Genomic DNA, 21,898 nt, shown 5'->3' on the forward strand with positions numbered 1-21,898 from the left:
ATCTCAGCCCCACAGTACAGGAGATAAGGGTCTCCTTCAGGGCACACATAGAAGTTTTAGGTCATTTATGCAGTGTTTGAGCTACATAACACCCTTACAGACAAACCTAGAAATAGTGTTTAACCAGATATCTGGGCATCCCACGACCCAGCCATAATGACACACAAAACTAACCATCACACCTGTCTAAAGCCACATAGCTGGCAAATTTGGGGGCCCAGATTCGCAATCAGAAAATCCATTTCCGGAAACATGTTTTACCCACTAAGTTGCCGTATCTAGGAATTATGGGCAGGATATCCTCAAGTTCCAAAACAGATAAGACAGAGAGTTAAACAGAGCAGAAACACTTTTACTACTTCATTCTTCTCACCCAAAAAAAAAAAATCTACTCCCAAATATTAATAGCAACTTCTTTCTGTGTCACTGAAGATTTCATTATACCATTGATAGATTTCAGTGCTCCCCCTCCTGGGGGAGGATATCAAATGGCAGAGGTATACCTTGAGCTCCAATAAAGTACCAGTCCTCATTCTTAACATCTTGACAAATGAGGGTGTCCAGATATATTTTATCTTATTTGTTAATAATTATAATAAAAACCCAAACTGTCTAATGATATAACTTTTAATATGTAATTTAGAACTGAATAAAATTTAGTCCTATAATAATATATATCATATTTCCTTGCTTTACTGTAGGTTTTTTTGAGTTCTGAAGAAAGATGTGAAATTAAAGCTAATGGAGCTGGGTGTGGGGGTGCACTGGTTTTCACATGTGAATATCACTGTATTTCAGAGCATTAAAATATATTTCTTGAAAATTACTGATTTCATAGAATTAGTAAACAAAACGAGCACTTAATTCCTCAAGTTTTACTTTTAAATCATCTGCTTTAAATATAAATTATGCAAATATTTCTCATTTTATAAAACTAGACTTTCAGAGTTTTAGTACCATTTACTCTACAGTTGGTCAAGATCACAAAGATAGAATCCATTTCTTTCAAGTATGATGGTTTCCAAATTTTTGAAACAGGGGAGTCATTCTTCAAATGATCTATTTAGAAATTAACATATCCATAACAGATTTGAAGGCAAGATGGAAAAGGTGGAAACAAGTTCTGAAGCCAGGATGGGGAGCTGAGGAGGAGAGAGTTCAAGGAAGAACTGGGGAGTGGAGGTCCAGAGATCCACCCATTTAGCCATGCTATTCAGCAACTCCTTAGGCAACTTTTGGGGCACCATAGAACATAGTTTAAAAGGGATTATCCAACATAATTTAGAGTACTTTAGATGATAAAATTATTATAATCATTTTTAAATCTCGTAGGTATATTAAAGTTATAGCTTTAATTAATATTTTAATTATATTTTATTTTAAAATGTGATATTATATAATATACATATACATATTATTAAATGCTACATCTCATTTTATATATTGAACTTGAATTTTTTAATTTTCAAAAGTGGTGTACCGCATCCTGAGGCACTTATATTTTTGTCTCTGCTTGTGGCTAATATTTATCTCTTGACCATATCTGTCAAAATGCAAATTTAGATTTTACAGCAAAAAATTAAAGTATATGTAATGGACTTTAAATATAGTTCTCTGACACAACACTTAATTTAAGATGGCCAGCTTTACTCTTTTAAACTGTAGTTTGGAATTATCTTTGAGCATTGATGAATTTCTTTTGATTTTCTCTTATTTTCAGATCAACAAAGTTACTGTAATAAATCCTGATCCTGCCTTTGGTCTGGATATTTAGTAGCTCTGTATTTGTTTTCTTTGATAGCAACATGCATTAATATTTATAACCATTTTCCTTTGCAGCATCTCCCAGATGGCTCTGCGCCCAGTGCACATGTTGAATTTTATCTTTTACCATATCCCAGTGAAGTTCGTAGGAGGAAAACAAAATCTGTTCCAAAATGTACAGACCCCACTTACAATGAAATTGTAAGTATGAGTCATCTTTTGTCCAGTCATTTTGTATTTTTCTTACCATTTTTCAGCTTAACAACCAAATATGGAAAATTTGCAGTAATTGGCAGCATTATTTCATAAAGGAAAGATATTTTCCAAAGTAGTCGCAGTATGCTGATCACTCTTCTAGATGCTATGGGCACTGGAAAATACAGACACTGCTTTCAGAGCTCTTATAAACCAATTTGCAGTTATGGCTAACCTCCAGCAAGAGCCCAAAACATACTAACATTGTTCCTGCATACTAACATTATTCCTGACTCCATCTTATTTTCTCTAACCTTATTCTCCTTTACCTGATTTTCCTTATCTAATAATTTTATCATATACTACCTTGGGTATAACAGTAAATCTCATAAAATCTCTTTTGAAAAACTAAAAAAAAAAATACAAAATACAAATGGAAGTTAGTGTATATTATAAATAGCTCTCTAATTTATTTGTAATGGTGCAATTCCCTAACTTCTTTCTAAGGCAAGCCCCTACATTTATTCTCTTGATTCCATCCTTTCCCATCTCCTCTGCACCTTGCTCAGCTGCTTATTTGTGTTCCTTTTCTTATGGGTGTCTCATCCACAGGATCCTCCACTCAGAAACATTAAAAAACAAAAACAAAAAACTCCCCAACTCAGGCTTGCTAAGCAAATTTTCTTTCCCTCCCTATCACCTCCAAACTTTTCCAAAATTAACCCACATGATCTGCTTTCCCTTCATCTCTCCCTTTCACCCTTGAATGCTTTGCAATGTGGATTCTGACCTTTATTGATAGTACTTTATTCAAGGGGCATCAATAGACTCCTAACTGCTAAATCCAAAGAGCCCTCAGGCTCTCATGCCTGGATGGGTTGTACAGCAGCACTATTGACCACACCCCCATTCCTGAAACCTCCCTTTTGCTTTTTGAGTTGTACCATTTCTTAATTCTCTTCCATTTTCTCTACCTACTCTCTCATTTTCCTTCATTGTTATTCTTTCTCTTAAAGTATTATTGTTTGCTGAAGTCGCGTGATCCACCCTCATCTCCTCTTCCTGTACATACTCTCACAATTATCTTATGGATCCACAAAGTTTTATTTATCACCTATAGGTAGGTTGCATCTGAATTTACTCCTAAAACCCTGGCTTCTCTCTCAAGCATTTTGTTTGTTTGTTTTTGTTTTTGTTTTTGAGATGGAGCCCCTCACTCTGTGTCAAGCAGGCTGGAGTGCAGTGGCACAATCTCAGCTCACCACAACCTCCACCTCCCAGGTTCAAGCAATTCTCCTGTTTCAGCCACCCAAGTAGCTGGGATTACAAGCTCCCACCACCACATCCCGCTAATGTTTGTATTTTTAGCTGAGACGGGGTTTTGCCATGTTGGTCAGGCTGGTCTTGAACTCCTGACCTCAGGTGATCCTCCCGCCTCAGCCTCCCAAAATGCTGGGATTGCAGGCATGAGCCATCATGCCCGGCCTCTCTCACATTTCTACCTGATTACTGGAGAGCTCCATCTGAATGTCTCATAGGCACTTTTAGACCAGGCTTTCCTCCATTCATTCTTTCTTTTATAGATGGTACCTTTGGTGTCAAAACTAAGAAACTCTTTGTCTAGCATTGAGTCTCAAAGATTTTCTCTTATATTTTTTTCTAAAAGTTGTACAGCTTTACGTTGTACATTTAAGTACATTATCCATTTTGAGTTAAATTTTTAATAAAATGTGATGTTTAAGTCAAGGCTCTTTATTTCTCCACTGTGGATACCAATTATTCCAGCACTATTTGTTAAAAAGGCAATTCTTCCTCCACTGAATTTCTTTTGCACCTTTGTCAAAAATCAGTTGGGAATATTTGTGTTCTTATACTCTTTTTGTTGTCCCATACTTAGCCATATTTTCAGATCACATCAGACAGCTTGTCATTCCCTGAATGGACTTTAGGATTTTGTGATAGAACTCGTGCCATCATTCACCTCTCTCTGCCCTTCTCTACCTGCTTTGAGACTGACCTCAGAGGTGAACTCTGCAAACACTGTCACCTTGTGGACTCACACCACACTTATAATCCTTTCTTTAGTCCTACTTGGTTTTTCTTCTAGTATATCATAAACTTCTCCAGGGTGGGGTAAATGTCTTATCCTTTTTAATACTTTTAACACTTAGTTACTGCTAAAAAGATGTGTAATAAATATTCGGGGCAGTTTTATAAGTGACACTTTGTGTGTGTGTGTGTGTGTGTGTGTATAAAATGTAAATACATGTGTATACTGCATATATAGAGAGAGATTCTCTAAACTAGTAAGGAAAAATATTTTGACACTATTATTTGTCATGATGTCAACAGTGAGAAGTGTACACTTCCCAACAATATATCACTGTTTCTTTTCATAATTTTTGAGTACAAGTTTCCATGCCTCACTATCAAGAAACTTCTCAGACCCTGTGCGAGGCATAAGCATTTTCAGTATAAGAAAACACATAATAGCAAGAAACTACTAACAATTCAGAATAATTTAAATAAACTTGTGTTTTATTTCAAGCTTTATGTATTATAAGAAAACAGTAGTAAATTATATTCATGGAAGATTACTTTATAATTCTTGCTGTGCACATTACTTTTCTGAGGGCTTGCCATACCTAGGTCCTCACACATCCATAACCCACTGATTAAAAATCACTACAAATCTTTCTCAATTGATCTATACTTGTCACATGAATAGACACTTTATACTTTGGACACATTTTAAATTGCTTCAAAAACCACGGTCCATGCATAGCCAATTCCAATCAGAACATAGTCCAATCAAGCAGAAATTTGAAGTAGTGTGTGTATAAGTGATGATTTTAGTAGTCGTCATTAGGACAGTAAGAGGTTTCTAATCATATAAACAATTCTGGCAAAGAAGCTGGATGAATTCCAAGAGCCAAAAGGAAAAAAAGGCAACAACGGTTAATTTAATTTTTTTCATTCTGTGTCTGTATCAACACAACAAGAATATTTATAAGAAATGCAAAGAAGCACTAGATGTTAACTCTGATTTTACTTTCTCGTGCCCTCAGTTGTGATGTAGGATCCCATCTTTGTGTCAAACTCCTCGATCACTTGTGTGCAACCTTAAGAACACCTTACTAGATGTCTTTACCAATAAGCCCAGTGCTTACTAGAGAGCCCAGTGAGTTATCACAGGGCATCTACCTTGTTTTAAACTTTTCCTCCGCTTCCGCCGCCTCACTGAGTACTGCTGCATCAACCACTCACCACAGCTGGGATTTCTCAAACTGTAAAAGCTGTGTACTGTGCTTGAAGTGGGAGAAGATGACCCCACTCTCCTCTTTATACAAATCTCTTAGAGGAGTACAAAGAAGATATTACATTGCATATCAATGTCTTACAAAGCCTTTTGTGAAAATAGTTCTTTTTATTTTTATTCCTATCCTCCTTTCTCCTTAATATCTAGAGATGAGAGAGGCTGGGTCGGGGACGCAGACAAGTGACAGAGTCTCCACCCTTCACATACTTAGGCTTTGATGCAGGGCCAAGTTTGTCTATTTGACAGTTCGCAGAGTGAGCCCCAATAGGCTTCATCAGCAGTCTCCCTGAAAACCCCTGTTATGTACAAATCCCAGTGATAGGCATGGCTGGTCTCAATATGGGGCTGGGGCTGGGGGTGTGAGTGCTCAGGGAACTGCCATACAGCTTGAAGAAGCAGAGGTGGGATTCCGGGCTCCAAAGCCTCTTTCCACGCCACTACTTTTGCCATCTTTTTAAAAACCATCATTTTTCACATGATTCATTAGAAATACAGAATTTCTACCCTATGACAGAATTACATGCTTATAATCAATATATTTTGTATATTATAACCTTTTCTTATATATTACTCTGTTGTAAGGTATAAAGGGAAAATTAGAAAGAACAGAACAGGAACGTTCTATGCATTTTACATGCCTTAAAATCTCCTGCAGAATATACAGTGATTACTTAGCTCAATGCCAAGTATATGGCACACTCAGTAAGCTATAGTTATTGTTATCTGTGTTATAATCTTATTGCAATTTCAACACGATGAAAATTGTATTTGTAAGTGAAGACAATGTGACCCAGAGGTCACACAACCAGATGTCAAGCCCAGAACTGCCTGATTCCAAAGGTCACGGTTACTGCACTACACTATGCTGTGTTATTCCTACCTGTCTCCTCCCACGCAGTACTCCTATTCTCGCTTTTGAACTCTTTCTTTCATTATCCTGCTTCCTCTACCACTTCCCACAAGCACTAGAGACACTTCAGTTCCTATCTTACTGTTCTCTCATTTCAATCATGAAAATACACTTTAGAATTATTTACTAGACCCTTGTGTCAACTAATGTTCAGTAAATTCTTGGAATGTTCAGTATATGTTAATAGATATTAATTACCTTCAGTGTTTTCTATTAGACGTAATAATTCCAAACCCACACATTTAATTATTTGTCAGAAGGTAGTAAAGACTTAGCTCATGCCTATAGGTAAAAATTATTAGAAAAAGAAATTAAAAGAGCTATTTATTTTTGGTTCTGAGTATGTACCAGAACCATTTTTTTTTTGTTCTGAGTATGCAGAATATATATTAAATCCTTTGACACAAAGGTCTCAAAGAATATAATCATCTCTGTACTTCACTAACATTAGCCACTAATTATTCTTTGCTCAGTTAAAAAGAGTACTTACTATCTAACAACATTATGGATGCGCCAAAGAAATTAGAATAGATATTTATCATCTATAATGTGCAATGATTACAGGTTTATAAAACTTCAGTCACTTTTAAGAAAATAACTTTTCTTAATGGAGCAGAGGGAAAAATATATTAAATAATAAAAACTTTGGAAGTTCAAATGTTTGTATTTTAACCAGGAAAGCAATTAACTCCTAAAATCATTTCTTGAAGCTTTCAGCTTGCTAAATACCTGGAAGACTCAATTCTGTCTGGAAGGGTTTTCTCCAGCCAACTGATGCAAAATACTAAGAAACAACTGTTCCTTTTTGTGTATTTGATGGATCTTTTTCAGCTATAATTTACTGCTGTCTAATATGTTCCAGGCTTTGTAGCAAGGCTTATATTCATTATCTCATTTCTTCCTCCCTATAATGCTAAAAGGTAAGGATTATTATCAGCATTATACAAATGAGAAAACACACAGTTGACAACAGATTCATGAAAATATAAATTATCGATATGTTTTTTAAAAACTTACAATTTATGACTTATTCATGCAATTCAGAGTCCTTAGCCAGACTTCCCCATTTTTCTGCATCATATACAGTCACACTTTGAGGGTTCCTTTCTGTTTTCTCTGTAAAATAAGAGAGGAGTTCATCAGCTGAACATGATGCAGGAAGAAAAATGGAGAATAGTTCAGACAGCTCAAAATACCCACTTAGAGAAAAGGAAAAGGAGTTTACTCTGAAGTCCTAGAAAGATTTCCAGGCAGCACTGGGCGTCCAGTTGTTAAAAAGCATGAATTACAGTGGTAGGGTTCTGAGATTCTTTAACGCAACTCTTAAAATCCTTTATTAGCCCAGGAAAACTCAATAGATGAAATTGTTTCATGAAGATTTTATTTAATGAACATGTATTTTCATAATTAAAAAATTAGTAATTTTGAATAAATAAAATAACCACAGTATTACTTCTGCACATGTACAAGAAAATATCATTGTGAATGAGCAATATTAGAAAACTAAACCATAATCTCCTGTATGGAATGACAGTAAAATTCTGGAAGAAGAGGTAGCCAAGAACACTCACATGGATTGGGGTAGACCGCATTCGTGTATCATATTGTATCTCATGCTCTTTGATTGAACTTATTTACTTGGTAAGTGAATCATTGTTCAGAGCCACTAGCAGATTGATCTGGAACTGAATTTCATTGATAACGTAATGAAAGGTAAGCGTATGCTGTACAAAGTACTGGAAACTAAATCCATGCTCACAGGAGAGGCCACCCAGTGAACTCAGAGGGCTGCCCTCTCAAGTTGTCTCCTCTGCTTCTTTTTGGCATATATGGAGAAAGTTTCTATCTTGTGACTTGGCTGTAAAAAGCAGGCAAGTTGTAGCAGAATATGAAATTCCTTTTCTAAATGTGTTCTAAGACATTTCCCTGGTAACCATGCCAGATTTCCACTCAGCTCTCCCCTCCTTTCATGATAAATGACTAATTTCTTAGCAGTACTATGCCTTTACATTGCTTTACCACTGCAGGTTGCTGACGGGCCTGTAACTTACTTCCTGAACATTATAAAAGGACAGCTGAACAGATTCCTTTTGAAAAAACAAGCCACAAAAAAAGAACAAGATGTGAAACTGTATATACAGCATAATTACAAGTCAGATTCTGAATAAGTGATTATATATAGAAAACAAAAAGAACATCAAAATGTTAACTGTAATTGTCTCCCAATGGTGAAAATTCCAATTATTTTCTTCCTTTTTGGTATTTTTTTTTGTTTCATGCAGATTTTATTTAATGAACATGTATTTTCATAATTAAAAGTAAGTAATTTTGAATAAATAAAAGTAACCACAGTATTACTTCTGCATATGTACAAGAAAATATCATTGTGCTGCATTTAAGTAGCACAGGGAAATGATAGAAATTGGTCTGTTTCATGGTCACAAAGATGGGAACCATAAAGACTGGGGATTCCAAAAGAGGGAAGAAGGAAGAAGGAGACCAAGGGTAGAAAAACTACCTATTGGGTGCTATGTTCACTACTTAGGCAACATAATCATTAGAAGCCCAAGCCACAGCATCATGTAATATACCCCTGGTACAAACCTGCACATCTATTCCCCTGAATCTAAAATTGAAAAAAAAAATGGTCTGCTTTTCCTCATTAACCTTCAACACAGAAGAATGATGTTCCCTTTTTATTTCTATGAATACATAATAGCTGTACATATTTGTGGGGTATAAAAGGTGAAGTATATTTAAATCTCTTCCTAGAGAATAATTTACCATCTTTCTAAATATTGAGTGGGCAATTCTTAGTGGAATCAGTAAATTCTAGGATTCTTACAAAAATAGCCTGTCATTAAACTCTATTATGTTAGCAGAACCTTTAGCTTTTCAGAATAAAAGTTAGAAATAAAAGAGTCTGACATTAACCTATCTATTCCAGGGTACAAGATATTAGCAGCTAATTTTTTTATTAAAAGCAATATTCAAAAAAGATGTATTTAAGCATTTCTGATTTATATTTTCATTATTTTCTCCCTTTATAGGTAGTATATGATGAAGTCACTGAGCTCCAAGGACATGTCTTAATGCTTATTGTGAAGAGTAAAACTGTATTTGTGGGAGCAATTAACATCCGACTCTGTAGTGTCCCACTCGATGAAGAAAAATGGTATCCATTAGGAAACAGTATAATTTGACCATTGCTATGAACGTATGCATTATTCATTAACTACTTGTATTTTTTTCACTTCTGGACCTCTGAATCACATAAGTAAGGCATCTTTGTTGTCAAAGACAGCACAGGGTATTAAGGACACAAAAGAAAATCAGAATTAGTCTTTTGTGTTGTTTATTTTCTACCTGTGCTTTCATTGTTTTTTCATAATCTTTTCTCTTTCAATGGAGTACTGATTGCATGAAATTTGATATGTAAAATAATAAAAGACCTTTATTAAATCATTTTAATATATTTTAAACATAGGTTTACATTTGTTTTAATTGTGTGCCTACAGTTAAAAGCAGTATTTTTAATGTATTTTATAAGAAAGACAATCAAATAAACCTCATCAATTAATTCAAGATCTAGGTATATCTGCAATCAATTTTTAAAATATAAATTATATATACTTATACCTACTCATAATCTTACTTATTGAGGGAATCGGTATATTTCAGCAGAATGCTATATTATTTTCTATCAGAAAACCAAAACATAAATCCTGAAATTCTTAAATTCAATCGTTGGAAGAAACTTCTTTGTAGTTTTTCACCCTCTTCACCACCAATCAATTCATTGTCACTGGATTTCTCCCACCCAGAGGTATGATTTAAACTTGGTTATGCCTGGACTCCAAGATCTCAAACTCTGAAACTCTCCCTTCTGATCAAATTTCTTATCTGTGCACCTTATTTTCCTTACTTCTGAACCTACTTTCATAGTCACCATTACCAGGAGAAACAATCCCGCAGATTTCCACCTGCACAGTGGGTAAAATTTAATGCACTATGCCACATTCTTTAAAACAATCAAAAAAATTTTTTAATCTTGCCATTCAAATTACTGAAAAAATTTAAATCCCTGCTTATTCAATGTTCCCCTGTGTATGAATGAAAAAAAATGTAAGCTTTTTCCCATCACTTCCTATATATCATATGAGCATGTAAATGTATTCATCGAAAATTATTTGAGTGTGTGATATGAGCTGATATGGGCTTATTTGAAATACATGATCATGCAAGTCAAGTGAGCCCTTAATTCTGTATGTTCTTAGTCCATTACTCTCCCTTTCTGCTGGATGATTATACACCCTTCTGTCTGCTGAAACCTCAGCAGCTCCTCCCCTAATCCTCACTCTTGGCTGATGGCATTGTTTCCTACATCACTTAAAAATTAGAATCAGTCAAAAGAAACTGCCACAGATTTCCACGACTGCATCTATCCAGGTAAGCAAATTCCATGTTCCACCTCTCTGCTTATCACCAGAGAAGAACTACCCATGCTCCTATCCCAAACCAGTCTCCCAATTTGTACATTTGATCCCATCTCCTCTGACCTGCTCCAAAACATTGTGCTACTGAAATCCTCTTCTACTCAAATCATCATTTCTTTACTGTCTGCTGGATAATTCTGGACACCATGCAACCATGATGTTAAGTCTCCCATCAAAAAATTAAAACTTTCTCGTTGCCCCACTTCCCTGCCAAATGCTGACCCACTACCCTGCTCCTCTTTGCAGCAAAACTCTTCAAAATGGTTGTCTTTACTGCCTCCGGTTTCTCACCTCCAATTTTCTCTTAGAGCCATTACAAGCAGGTATTTGCTCCCACCATTTCCATGAAACTACTTTAGTCAAAATCACTATTGACCTCCAATTAGCTAAATCCAAAGGTTATTTTTCAGAACTATTCTGATTTACTTGTCAACAGTATTGGATACAATGAGTATCTCTATCTTCCTGGATATATTTTCTTCATTTGGCTTCCAATACCCTACATCCTCTTGTGCTTCCTTTTAGTTATAGTTTAGTTTAGCTTCGTTTCCTTTTTGTCTCTCCTTCTTAGTCTTCTGTGTGGGAACATGCTCCTCTCTGCCACCTCCAGTGCTGGAGTGTCCCAGGGCTCACCTCTTGCTCCCGTTTCCCATCAAGCTTAACTCCTTTAATGATCTCATCTCTCAAGGCTTTATATATCATCTGAATACTGATGATTCCCAGCTTTATAACTCCAGCCCAGAATACCTCCCAGATTCCAGAGATGAGTAACAAATTGCCAACTCAATATCCGCTTGAATTGCTGATAAATATCCCAAACTCAGTATCCCCAAAAGTACACAGGGATCAGGGAAAATGTTAGGGTTCTTTTCCCCCAGACCTGTTTTAGCCACATCCTTTCCCCTCCTAGTTGATGTCAAACCCATCATTCAGTTGTTAAGAGCAAAAAACTTGAAGCTAACCCAAATTTCTCTCTCTATATATATATATATGTGTGTGTGTGTGTGTGTGTGTGTGTGTGTGTGTCTGTGTATACACACACATTTTTTAAGAGAATTACATAGGAATTTTTTTTTAATCTTTGCCATTCAAATTACTGAAAAAATAAACCCTTGCTAATTAAATGTTTTCCTGTGTATGAAAAAAAATTAAGCTATTTTGTATGCTCATTTGCATAACCATATAAACACATAAAAGTCTATACATTTATTTACTGAAAATTTTGAGTGCTTGATATGAGAGCTGATATGGGCTCATTTGAAATACATGAAATACCTAATATTTACATAACTAGAATATAAATATATGTGTGTGTGTGTATGTGTATATATTCCAGTCCATCAGGAAGTCCTGTTGGCTCCACCTTCAGAATATTTCCCAAATCCAATCACCAACCACTTATCACTCTCCACCTGAAAATACTCTGGTCCAACTTACTGCTCTCATCCTTGGCCTGGATTATATAATTGCCTTCTAAACAGTCTCCTCCTTTCTATGCTTACTCTGCTCCTTATAGTCTGTTCTCAACACAGCAATGGGAATGGTTAGATCATTCTTCTGTTCAAAACTCTGCAGGGGCTTCTAATCTCAGAGTAAAAGCCCAAGCCTTTAAAATAACCTAAAAGGCCCTATGTGATCTGACCTCCCATCCTCATCTCTCTGATTTTAACTCTTATTATATCCTCCTATGCTTATAACATTCAATCAACACTGGCCTCCCTTCTATCTCCTGGACACTCCAGGCACGCTTCATCCCTGGGATCTTTGATCAGCCAACTCCTTCTTCCCAAAATGTGCCTTTGTGCCCTGTATCCATTTCCCTAGCTCCCTTACCTCTCTCAAATCCTGCTCAGATGTCTCCATCTCTGCCAGGCCTACCTTGAACACCTATGTGAGATGTTGCAAGCTGCCCTGTCCCTGGAAACACACCAGATCTTTCCTACTCTACACCACTTTTATCTTATGCACTTATCACCTTTGAATATTTTATATAATTTACTTATGTATTTTGCTTATTATTTATGCTTTGTCTCCCTTCACTAGGCAATTAGCCATAAGACTATCAGGAAGTTTAGTTCACTGACAGTATAGACTTAGATCCAGGCAAGAGAAGTTCTTGCCCTGGTGTCCTCACCATAAAGAACCCTGCCTTCTCTAGTTGTGACTCAGAAACACCCAAAGCCCTCATTCTAGACCACAGTCTAGGTACCTAAGGACCCTGGAACTTCCTGCCTGAACAGCCTTTGAAGGCCTTTTCTCTAGATCCATTCATCTCAAGTCAGACTCACCACCAATGGGAGCAATGCCTGGGCTCCAAGGATAACCAAGGGAAGGCTCCTTGCAGGGTATATGAATGTCGCTGGAATGTGCCAGTTGATTGTTCACAGACATGTGCATGAGGCCACCACAGGGCAGGATGGAGCCGGGGGCAGGAATAAATAGCAGGGCATGAAGGAGGTTGAGGATAAGGACCACCTCTTTCCATTCCATCATAACTCAGCAGGGATCTCTAAGGATTCCAAAAAGCTCATCTCCCCAGGTGTTTAAAAAAGTATATTTATTATTGGAGGAGAATAAAACATATTTTCTTTGTTAGTTTGTTAGTTTTATGTATAACTTTTAAAGTTAGGCAGATGATATATGAGTATTATGGACTAAATCATGTACTCCCCAAAATTGATATGTTGAAGTCCTAACCCTAGGTACCTCAGAATGTGAACTTATTTGGGAAAAAGAAAAAAGGTTACTAAAGATGTAATTATTTAAGATGAGGTCATATGGAGTGAGGTGGTCCCCTAATTCGCCAGTCCTGTATACCAGTGACATATAAATATATGACTGATATATTTCTGAAAGGGAGAAATGTGTCACAGATCTGCACAGAAAGAAAATGTCATATAAACATAAAGGTGGAGATTAGAGTGATGCATCTACAAGTCGAGGAATGCTAAAGATTGCCAGAAAACCACTGCGAACTGCAAAAGAGGCATGGCAGAGATTCTCCCTTACAGCCCTCAAAAGGAACCACCCATTGATCTTGGACTTACAGCCTCCAAACCTGTGGAGGAAAAATACTGTTGCTTAAGCCACTTGGTGTGTGATGCTTTGTGACAGCGGTCCTAGCTAACTAATATATTGGGTCATCATCTGTTGTGTTGTCCCAGCCCCACAAACACTTGGCACAATGTTTTTTAAAATGTGTGAATTATTACCTAAACAAATGATAGAATGGCACACCAGTACAAGAGAAGCAAGGTCCCAGTCTTCACTCACATTCATACAATGTTGCAAAGTTCCTTTAGGCTTTTTATGTTTATATTTTATTTGTTCCCTACTAGAAACCTAATGAGGTGGGAAAGAAAGAATTATTATGTCTCTAGAGAGTAGTAACATTCAATTGTCTCATAGCAACATATCTTTCTATTCAAATGAAATCTTACATTGAACATATATATATATATATATATGTTCAATTTTAGACTGAGTGAGGATGAGGGAGCAGGAAGCTTCGGACACACAGTCACCCCCTCAAACCCCTACCTATCATTCTCATCCTTAAAGTCTCCTCGAAACTTCTGCAAAAACTAAGACATCTCAAAAAGCACAGGCTAGAAAAAAATAAATGAGATTATAGATCATTGCCTGGCTACTAATATCATAAAACAAAGTGGTTGCAGTAGCAGAGACCCACTCCCAGCATTGGCAGCATGGTTTGGGTCAGGAGTTGATTCCCAGAGGAAATGGATTATTAAGAAGCCATCATTAGTCACATATTACCCACACCAAAAGTGAAGATTTGATATTACATAGGAAAAATTCCAGTGACAAAAGCAATTTTTCAGCAACTTGAACTCTCATGATGTAACACAAATATTACAAATTTATGTATATATTATTTCCTAGCACAAACTCTTGAATAGTCTCAATGCAATGGGCTTCTTGGCCAAGTCTCACCTGCTAGGCCTGATATTTGAACAGTGACTGAATTCAAAATGTGTTACAAGCTCTAGTAAATTTGTAGCTTAAAATTCACTCCAGACACAGGTATACCTGACTATTACCTAAACTTCACCAAATTATGTTCCTTTGTACGTGTGCACGCTATTTTGAAGTGGTTTTAGGGTGACAGAGCACTGGAGGAGACAAAACCAAACGAATTCAAGTGGTATATTTATATACTTCAGTCACCTCAACCACAAGGTGTTAAGTAGACTCTGAGTTTAATAATTAAAGGAAAGACACTCATTATTAGAGTTCGGAGATTCAAACTACAGCTGCAATTATAGGAGGGAAGTGGATTTTATTAACATTTAAAACAAAATATAGGAACTCTTTATATAAAGAGAAAACGCCCTCTTCCTAGGCTGAGGTTCAGAAATAAGTGACTGCGATTATTGCATGCCCCAAAATTGAGAAAGCAATTTAAAGGACTATACCTGTCAGCCTTCTGGCTCCATGATTCCGATTTACCCCAAGAATCAAGAGTAGCTTAAAAAAGAGCCTCATTTTCTGATAGTTTCTTATTATCAGAGCAACGGTAGTGGAAGAAGGAAAATAAAATAGAATGTGTCAAACTGAGTAGTAATGAGAAAGATACTGCCTTAAAAGAAATATTTGGATCTCAAAACACAGACTGGGCAGATATGAAGGGGAAATGAAATGCTAGTAGCTGGAAGAGACAACTATAAAGTTAAAAAGTCAATATACTCAGGTCCAACTTCTCTTGAAGAAGGTAATAGAAAAGAGCAATACGTTTTAGTTGTTGCCATTTCCAAAAGAAAGACTAGTACCTAAAAAAAAAAAAATCTATCAGATAAGAAAAGGAAAAGCCTTGGAGAGCAGATATAATGATGTCCTGGAAACACTTAGAATCACACTTGCTTTTTAAAATTCCTCTTAAAGCATCAGCATTTTTGTAAAAACAATCAAATCACCTTTTCCTTCAAAACTGGGATAGATCTTTCAAGTGGTTAAGAAAATTTGGTCCCATTTCAGACCGAAATCCCAGGAAAATTTGTATAAAGGATGAAAATGCATTTGTGTCAACTGCAAAGGAGCAAAATTATTGCCACGGGTGTTCCCTGAGGAAAAATATTTGGAAAATTTGTGGAACTATCATTCCAGGTAAAAGTAAAGCAAAGAGAGGACTTATTAAAGGGAAATCAGACAAGCTGATTCCAGTTGAATACTTGGTCTGGATCAGTTTTGGTCTGATAAGATTATCTTTTACATGGGACTCTCCTACTCATAAGGATCAAGATAATCAAGACTTGCTTGAACAAGGGATAAGTGACAAACATCGAACTCACCGACTTCACCTCTCTTAATGTGTGACATTCTCAAGATAAAATTTTGAGACTGGAAAGTTGGAAAAACAAATGTTTTGGTCAGAGAGTGAAGGGAAAGGAAAAAGAAAAAAGACACTTATTTCTGGGAAACAATGTTATCCCTATGTGAAATAAAGAAGTAAACAGGCCCATATAAGAAGCTGAATAAAAAGTTATAAACCCAGCCGAACCAGTCTTAAAAGAATACAGAAACAATAAAAGAAAAAAAAACACCAGAGGCTTTTGATGTTTCTTGTTGAGAAAAAGACCGTAACAGGAAAATATTGTTAAATACTTGTGAAATTTAAAAGCTAAGAAGAGAAAGGGTTTTGGAGATCATAGGGTGAAAATATTAATCATCACTAGACTCTAATGTATCAGAAACATCAACTGCAGCTTCAGGTAAAGAACCTGCTTCCAATGGTCCTCCAGCTGAAGGAAAAAAATATTCCCAAAGACACAGGAGCCAACTGAAAGAGTACCCAATGGACAAAGCTGGGACAAGTTGGGTAAGTAACATTAAATTATAGCCTAAAGTATAAAACAGTTATCCACGAATCCACACTGCTATAAATGAATAAATAAATAAGTAGGGAGAAAGAAACAAAATCCATGCAGAATTCCTAATTATTTATGGAGATGTTGCACCTGATAAAAGGTAGAACGTAGCTACCCATTCCTTACATATGAGCTGTGCATAGTGATATCATCCTGAAGAATATAGTATGGAAAAGAGGATTGGGGGATTAACTTTATAGTAGAGAAACCTGACAAATACTGCCTCAGGCAGGTAGTGAAGGTCAATATCAACAGTGGAAGTCATGTTGACAGTATGTACCCTTGACAAGATGTGATGAAAGTGGCACTTTACCTCTGAGGTTTTCCTCCCAAAAACTCACAGCCCCAACCTTATCATGAAAAAAAAAAAAAAAATCAGAATTGACAAATCCCAATTGACAATATTCTACCAAACACTTGAATTGTACTCCCGAAAACTGTCAACATCATCAAAAGCGAAGAATCCCTGAGAAACTGTCACAGCCAAGACGAGCTTCAGGAGACATGACTACTCAATGTAATGTGGTACCCTGGATGGGATCCTGAAACAGAAAAACTAAGTAAATTTAAATTAGGTAAAAAGTAAGTAAATTTTAATTAAAGTGGACTTTGGCTAATAACAATATATCAATATTGGTTCATCAATTGTGACAAATTCTAATATGAGTTGTTAATACTAGTGAAGGAGAGTGACACCAGCAAAAATGGTGAAGTAGGGAAGTCAAAAGTTCCATTTTTCCACAAAAACAGCAAATATGCTGGGCATAGTGGCTCACACCTGTAATCCCAGCACTTTGTGAAGTTGAGGAGGAAGCATCATTTGAGCTCAGGAGTTTGAGACCAGCCTGGGAAACATAGCAAGACCCTGTCTATACCAAAAAAGCATTAAAAAATATTAGCCAGGTGGCTGGGCGCTGCGGGTCATGCCTGTAATCCCAGCACTTTAGGAGGCTGAGGTGGGTGGATCACGAGCTCAGGAGTTCAAGACCAGCCTGGCCAAGATGGTCTCTACTAAAAATACAAAAATTAGCTGGGCATGGTGGCGGGCGCCTGTAATCCCAGCTACTTAGAAGGCTGAGGCAGAGAATTGCTTGAACCCAGGAGATGGAGGTTGCAGTGAGACGAGATCACACCACTGGACTCCAGCCTGGGCGACAGAGCGAGACTGTCCTGAAAAAAATAAAATAAAATAAAATAGCCAGGCATGGTTACATGCACCTGGTGTCCCAGCTACTTGGGAAGCTCAGGTGGAAGGACTGCTTCAGGCAGGAGTTCAAGTTAGCAGTGAGCTATGATCATGCCACTGCACTCCAGCCTGGGTGACAGAGCAAGACCCTGTCTCAAACAACAGCAACCACAACAACAAAAACACAATTACACAGGCAGAAATGGTCAGAATCAACTTTATTAGAACAATTGAAATCAATCAAATTTTGTAACAAAATTAATGCCTAATCAAGAAAAGAGACTTAAATTTCAGTAAGAGAGGTGTGGTGTTAAACTTACTTTGGCCCCATCTCCTGCTCCCAGCTCAACTTTTTAAGGCAGCCCTAATGACAACAGCTCACATTTTTTGTATAGGGTCCTAATATGACAGAGAGTAAAATAGATCTCATTCTGACCACAAAGAATTGTGGTTGTTTTGACTTGGCTAGTGATCCCAAAAAAACAAGCCCAAAGGGTTTGTCTTTATTTTATCTAACTCAAATCTCTACCAGTGCTGAGGTGACTACCCACGGAGAATTTGTTTGAAATATTTATAGGCAGATGTATTTGCCACTGCTGCTGGGGACAAGGAATAATAGTTGGAACAAACAATTTACTAACTGAAAAACCTGGGGTGAAAGACTGGGAAATGACATGTTTTGGGGAATAAGGGCTCTGAAAAGTTTCCACAAATACCTGGGATTTAGATGACCATATATGTGCCCAGGGATGGGATCATACTCAGAAAATACCTAAGAAGATCCAGAGCTCTTGTCTCTGGCTCTGTGAAAGCACAAATGAAGACTATAGCAGAGTAGTAGGCTTGCAAGCTGAGTGTTGAAGGCATGCCTCAACATTCACACAGAGCCCATACGCAAAGGCTGAAAGATTTCTAATTTTTTGTTGTTGTTGTTGGCTCCAGTAGTTTAAAGAAATCTCTGTAAAATCATTAGCTGACCACCACTAAGCTAACAGAAAAGAGAATCTAGATACAACAATGAATACATACTTTAAAAAATTAGTTCAGAGAAGGCACTAAACAAACAACTACTATAATAAGCAGCAACAACAAACCCCCAAGGAAGAAAGTGAATCTGATTTCTAGAGTTGCCACACTATAATATTCAAAATGTTCAGTCTTCAACAAAAAATTATGAAGTGTGCAAATAATAGGAAAGTATGGCCCATACACAGAAAAAAAAAAGAAAGTAATAGAAATTATCCCTAAGGAAACCCATCTATTGGACTTACTAGACAGACTTTAAATTAACTATTTAAATATGCTTAAAGCTCTTAAGGAAACCACACACAAAGAACTAAAGAGAACCACTAGAATAATATCACTTCATATAAAAAACTTCAATAAAGAGATATATTATGAAGTAACCAAAAAAAACTGGATTAAAAAATTATAACAACTGAAATGAAAAATTCACAAAAGAAGTTCAGCAGTACACTTGAGCAGACAGAGGGAAGAATTAGCAAACTTGAAAGTAAGTTCATTGAGATTTCCTGATCTGAGGAACAAAAGGAATAAAGAAAAATCAACAGATCCTAAGAGACCTATGAAATACCACCAAGTATATTAACATTTGCATATTAGGCATCCCAGAAGATAAAAGGACAGAAAGAATATTTAAAGAAATAATAGTCCAAAACATCAATTCATTTGATGAATTACATCCAAGAGGCTCAACAAACTCTAAGTAGGATAAACATAACAAGATTCACAATGAGACACGCTGTAATCAAACTGTCAAAAGCAAAAGACAAAGAATCATAAAAGCAGCAGGAGAGAAGCAAGTCATTATGCACAAGAAATCCTCAACAAGATTAATGGCTGATTCTTACCACAGACCATGGAGGCCAGACATACGACATATTCAAAGAGATAAAAGAAAAGACCATCAACCAAGAAATCTATATTTGATAAAAACTGTTTTTGAAAAATAAAGGAGAATTTTTTTACAGAAATCAATATTTTAATAAATAATAACATTAAAGTACCAGTTTTACATACATGCATAACCGACATGTAACTTAAAATTTAAGTATTTGGAATAGATGGCTTGAGTTATGCATATAAATTCTTTTAGAAGGTTTTACATATTCTATTTCATGGAGAGTAAAACGGGAGAGAAGCTAAAGCTTAGGTATTTACTACAATAGAATCTAATTCACCTTCAAAAATGTTCTAAAGTGAATTATTCTATTTGAATGGAAAAAATTTGCATTATGGAACCTGTAAAAATGAGATCTTTGTATATTTTTTGTACATTAACCTTTCACACAAATTATCTCTTTCTATTGGTGAAGATATTATAATCATGCAAGGAATAACTCATGCCATCTGACTCAGTGCTTTTTGGAGCATGAAGCTTTGTGTTGGAGAGGCAAAAGTTGCTATGGAAAGGAAACCAACATGGATAGGAAACAGTAGGGCAGAAGGGAAGACACACTAAAAGTGGGCCAAGACAGGAGAAGGTAAAAAATAAACAGGAACCATAATCCTCATATTATAGTTGGAGCTAATATATAAAGGTACTCAAAAACTAGCCAACTTTAACTAGGCACTAAATAACCACTTTACCTTTACCATCTTATTTAATCTCATAACAATGCAAAGAGATGGATACTATCACTAGTCCTGTACAATAGATGAGGAAACAAAAGTAGTAAGACAAAATAACCTGCCCACAGCCATACGCTTGTAACTGAAGGATAAAGAACTCTTTGTTCCCTGAATCACTTGGGATTAAGTGGCTGACCTGATACTCTATCATCCCTGCATACTTAGAGATGATGTTTCCTAAATAAGAATATTCTCTCTCTTATCCAAAATACCATGATCAAAATCAGGAAATTACATAACTATCATTTAATGCTTAGACTTCCTTCAAGTTTTATCAATTGTCTCAATAATGTATTTTATAGCGAAAGGATATCTACATTAGAATCACACATTTCATTTAGGTGTCAGGCCTCTTAAGTCTCCTTTACTATGGAATAGTTCTTCATTCTTTTTTTTTTTTACTATTATTATACTTTAAGTTTTAGGGTACATGTGTACAACGTGCAGGTTTGTTACATATGTATATACATGCCACATTGGTGTGCTGCACCCATTAACTTGTCATTTAGCATTACATATATCACCTAATGCCAAAATAAAGGCAAAATTAAGACTCTCCCAGATAAACAAAAACTGAGAGAGTTAACTGCTAGTTGACTTACTCTATAAGAAATGTTAAAGGGAGTCCTTTGGACTGAAACAAAAGAACTCTAGGCTAACTCAAATTTACATGGAGAAATAAAGAACACTGCCAAAGATAAGTAAATGTAAAAAACAAATGTTGGAGAGAATTCTGGGAAGATGGCACAGTATGAAGTACCAAAAATTTATCTCCCCACCAAGAGAACAATTACACTGACATAATCTGTCTGAGGTAAATATTTTGGAACCTTGGAGTTTATTGAAGGCTTGCTTGCACCTTCCAGGAGAGGACCTGGATAGTAAATTTCAGTACATTTAGGTCAATTTCAGCTCTTAACTCAGCAGTGGCTATCCATCCCCATTCTCCTGCCCCATGGCAAGCAGCTGTGCATATTTCTGGATCAGCTTGCACACAGCTTGCTGAAACCAGCAGGAGCCATTAGGATACTATCCATTAAATATCAGGGATCTGTGTTCTGATATCTGATTGATGCTCTGATCACAAAGGCAGAGACACAGACAAAGGTGGGAAGTTTTGTTGCAACTCCTCCTTTGTTGCAAGCCCTTCCCTCTCCAGCAGAAGTGAGATCCAGGGGGGTTTAAAGGGCCAGCGCCTCAGCACCTTTAGTTTTTCTCCTTTTCCCCTTTTGAGAGCCAGACATTAAAGACTAGGACATTAAATTAAAAGCAACTACATATATAGAGGAAATTAGAAAGTAACTGTGCATGCCCAGAGAAAGGTATAGACTCAGAAATGACCAGAAAAGACGTTAGGTTTATACCTCAGGCTGCTCCTTGGCACAGAGAAGCCTGTATCAATTAAAACAGAACAGATACAGCAAATTCTGGGAAAGGAGAAGTATCTGATTTCCAGAGACATGATATTTATTAGATTCATATATACAGTTT

At 36.4% G+C, this 21,898-nt stretch overlaps 1 protein-coding gene and 1 long non-coding RNA gene across 3 annotated transcripts in view; one reads left to right on the forward strand and one right to left on the reverse strand.

Annotated features, from left to right (window-relative positions):
* Window positions 1-9,773, forward strand: part of PIK3C2G (phosphatidylinositol-4-phosphate 3-kinase catalytic subunit type 2 gamma) — a 400,993-nt gene extending 391,220 nt beyond the window's left edge. For both annotated transcript variants that reach the window (XM_024256898.2, XM_024256899.2), the window contains 2 exons: window positions 1,840-1,965; window positions 9,239-9,773. In XM_024256898.2, coding sequence (XP_024112666.2) covers window positions 1,840-1,965; window positions 9,239-9,391 — 279 coding nt within the window. In that variant the 3' untranslated portion in view covers window positions 9,392-9,773. The remainder of the gene's footprint in view (window positions 1-1,839; window positions 1,966-9,238) is intronic.
* Window positions 1-21,898, reverse strand: part of LOC129049068 (uncharacterized) — a 135,648-nt gene that overhangs the window by 101,156 nt on the left and 12,594 nt on the right. Inside the window, exon 2 of the long non-coding RNA XR_008511841.1 lies at window positions 7,206-7,304. This is a non-coding gene — a long non-coding RNA (uncharacterized LOC129049068). The remainder of the gene's footprint in view (window positions 1-7,205; window positions 7,305-21,898) is intronic.

The sequence above is a fragment of the Pongo abelii genome, chromosome 10 (genome assembly GCF_028885655.2).
Source record: "Pongo abelii isolate AG06213 chromosome 10, NHGRI_mPonAbe1-v2.0_pri, whole genome shotgun sequence".
Taxonomy (NCBI): domain Eukaryota; kingdom Metazoa; phylum Chordata; class Mammalia; order Primates; family Hominidae; genus Pongo; species Pongo abelii.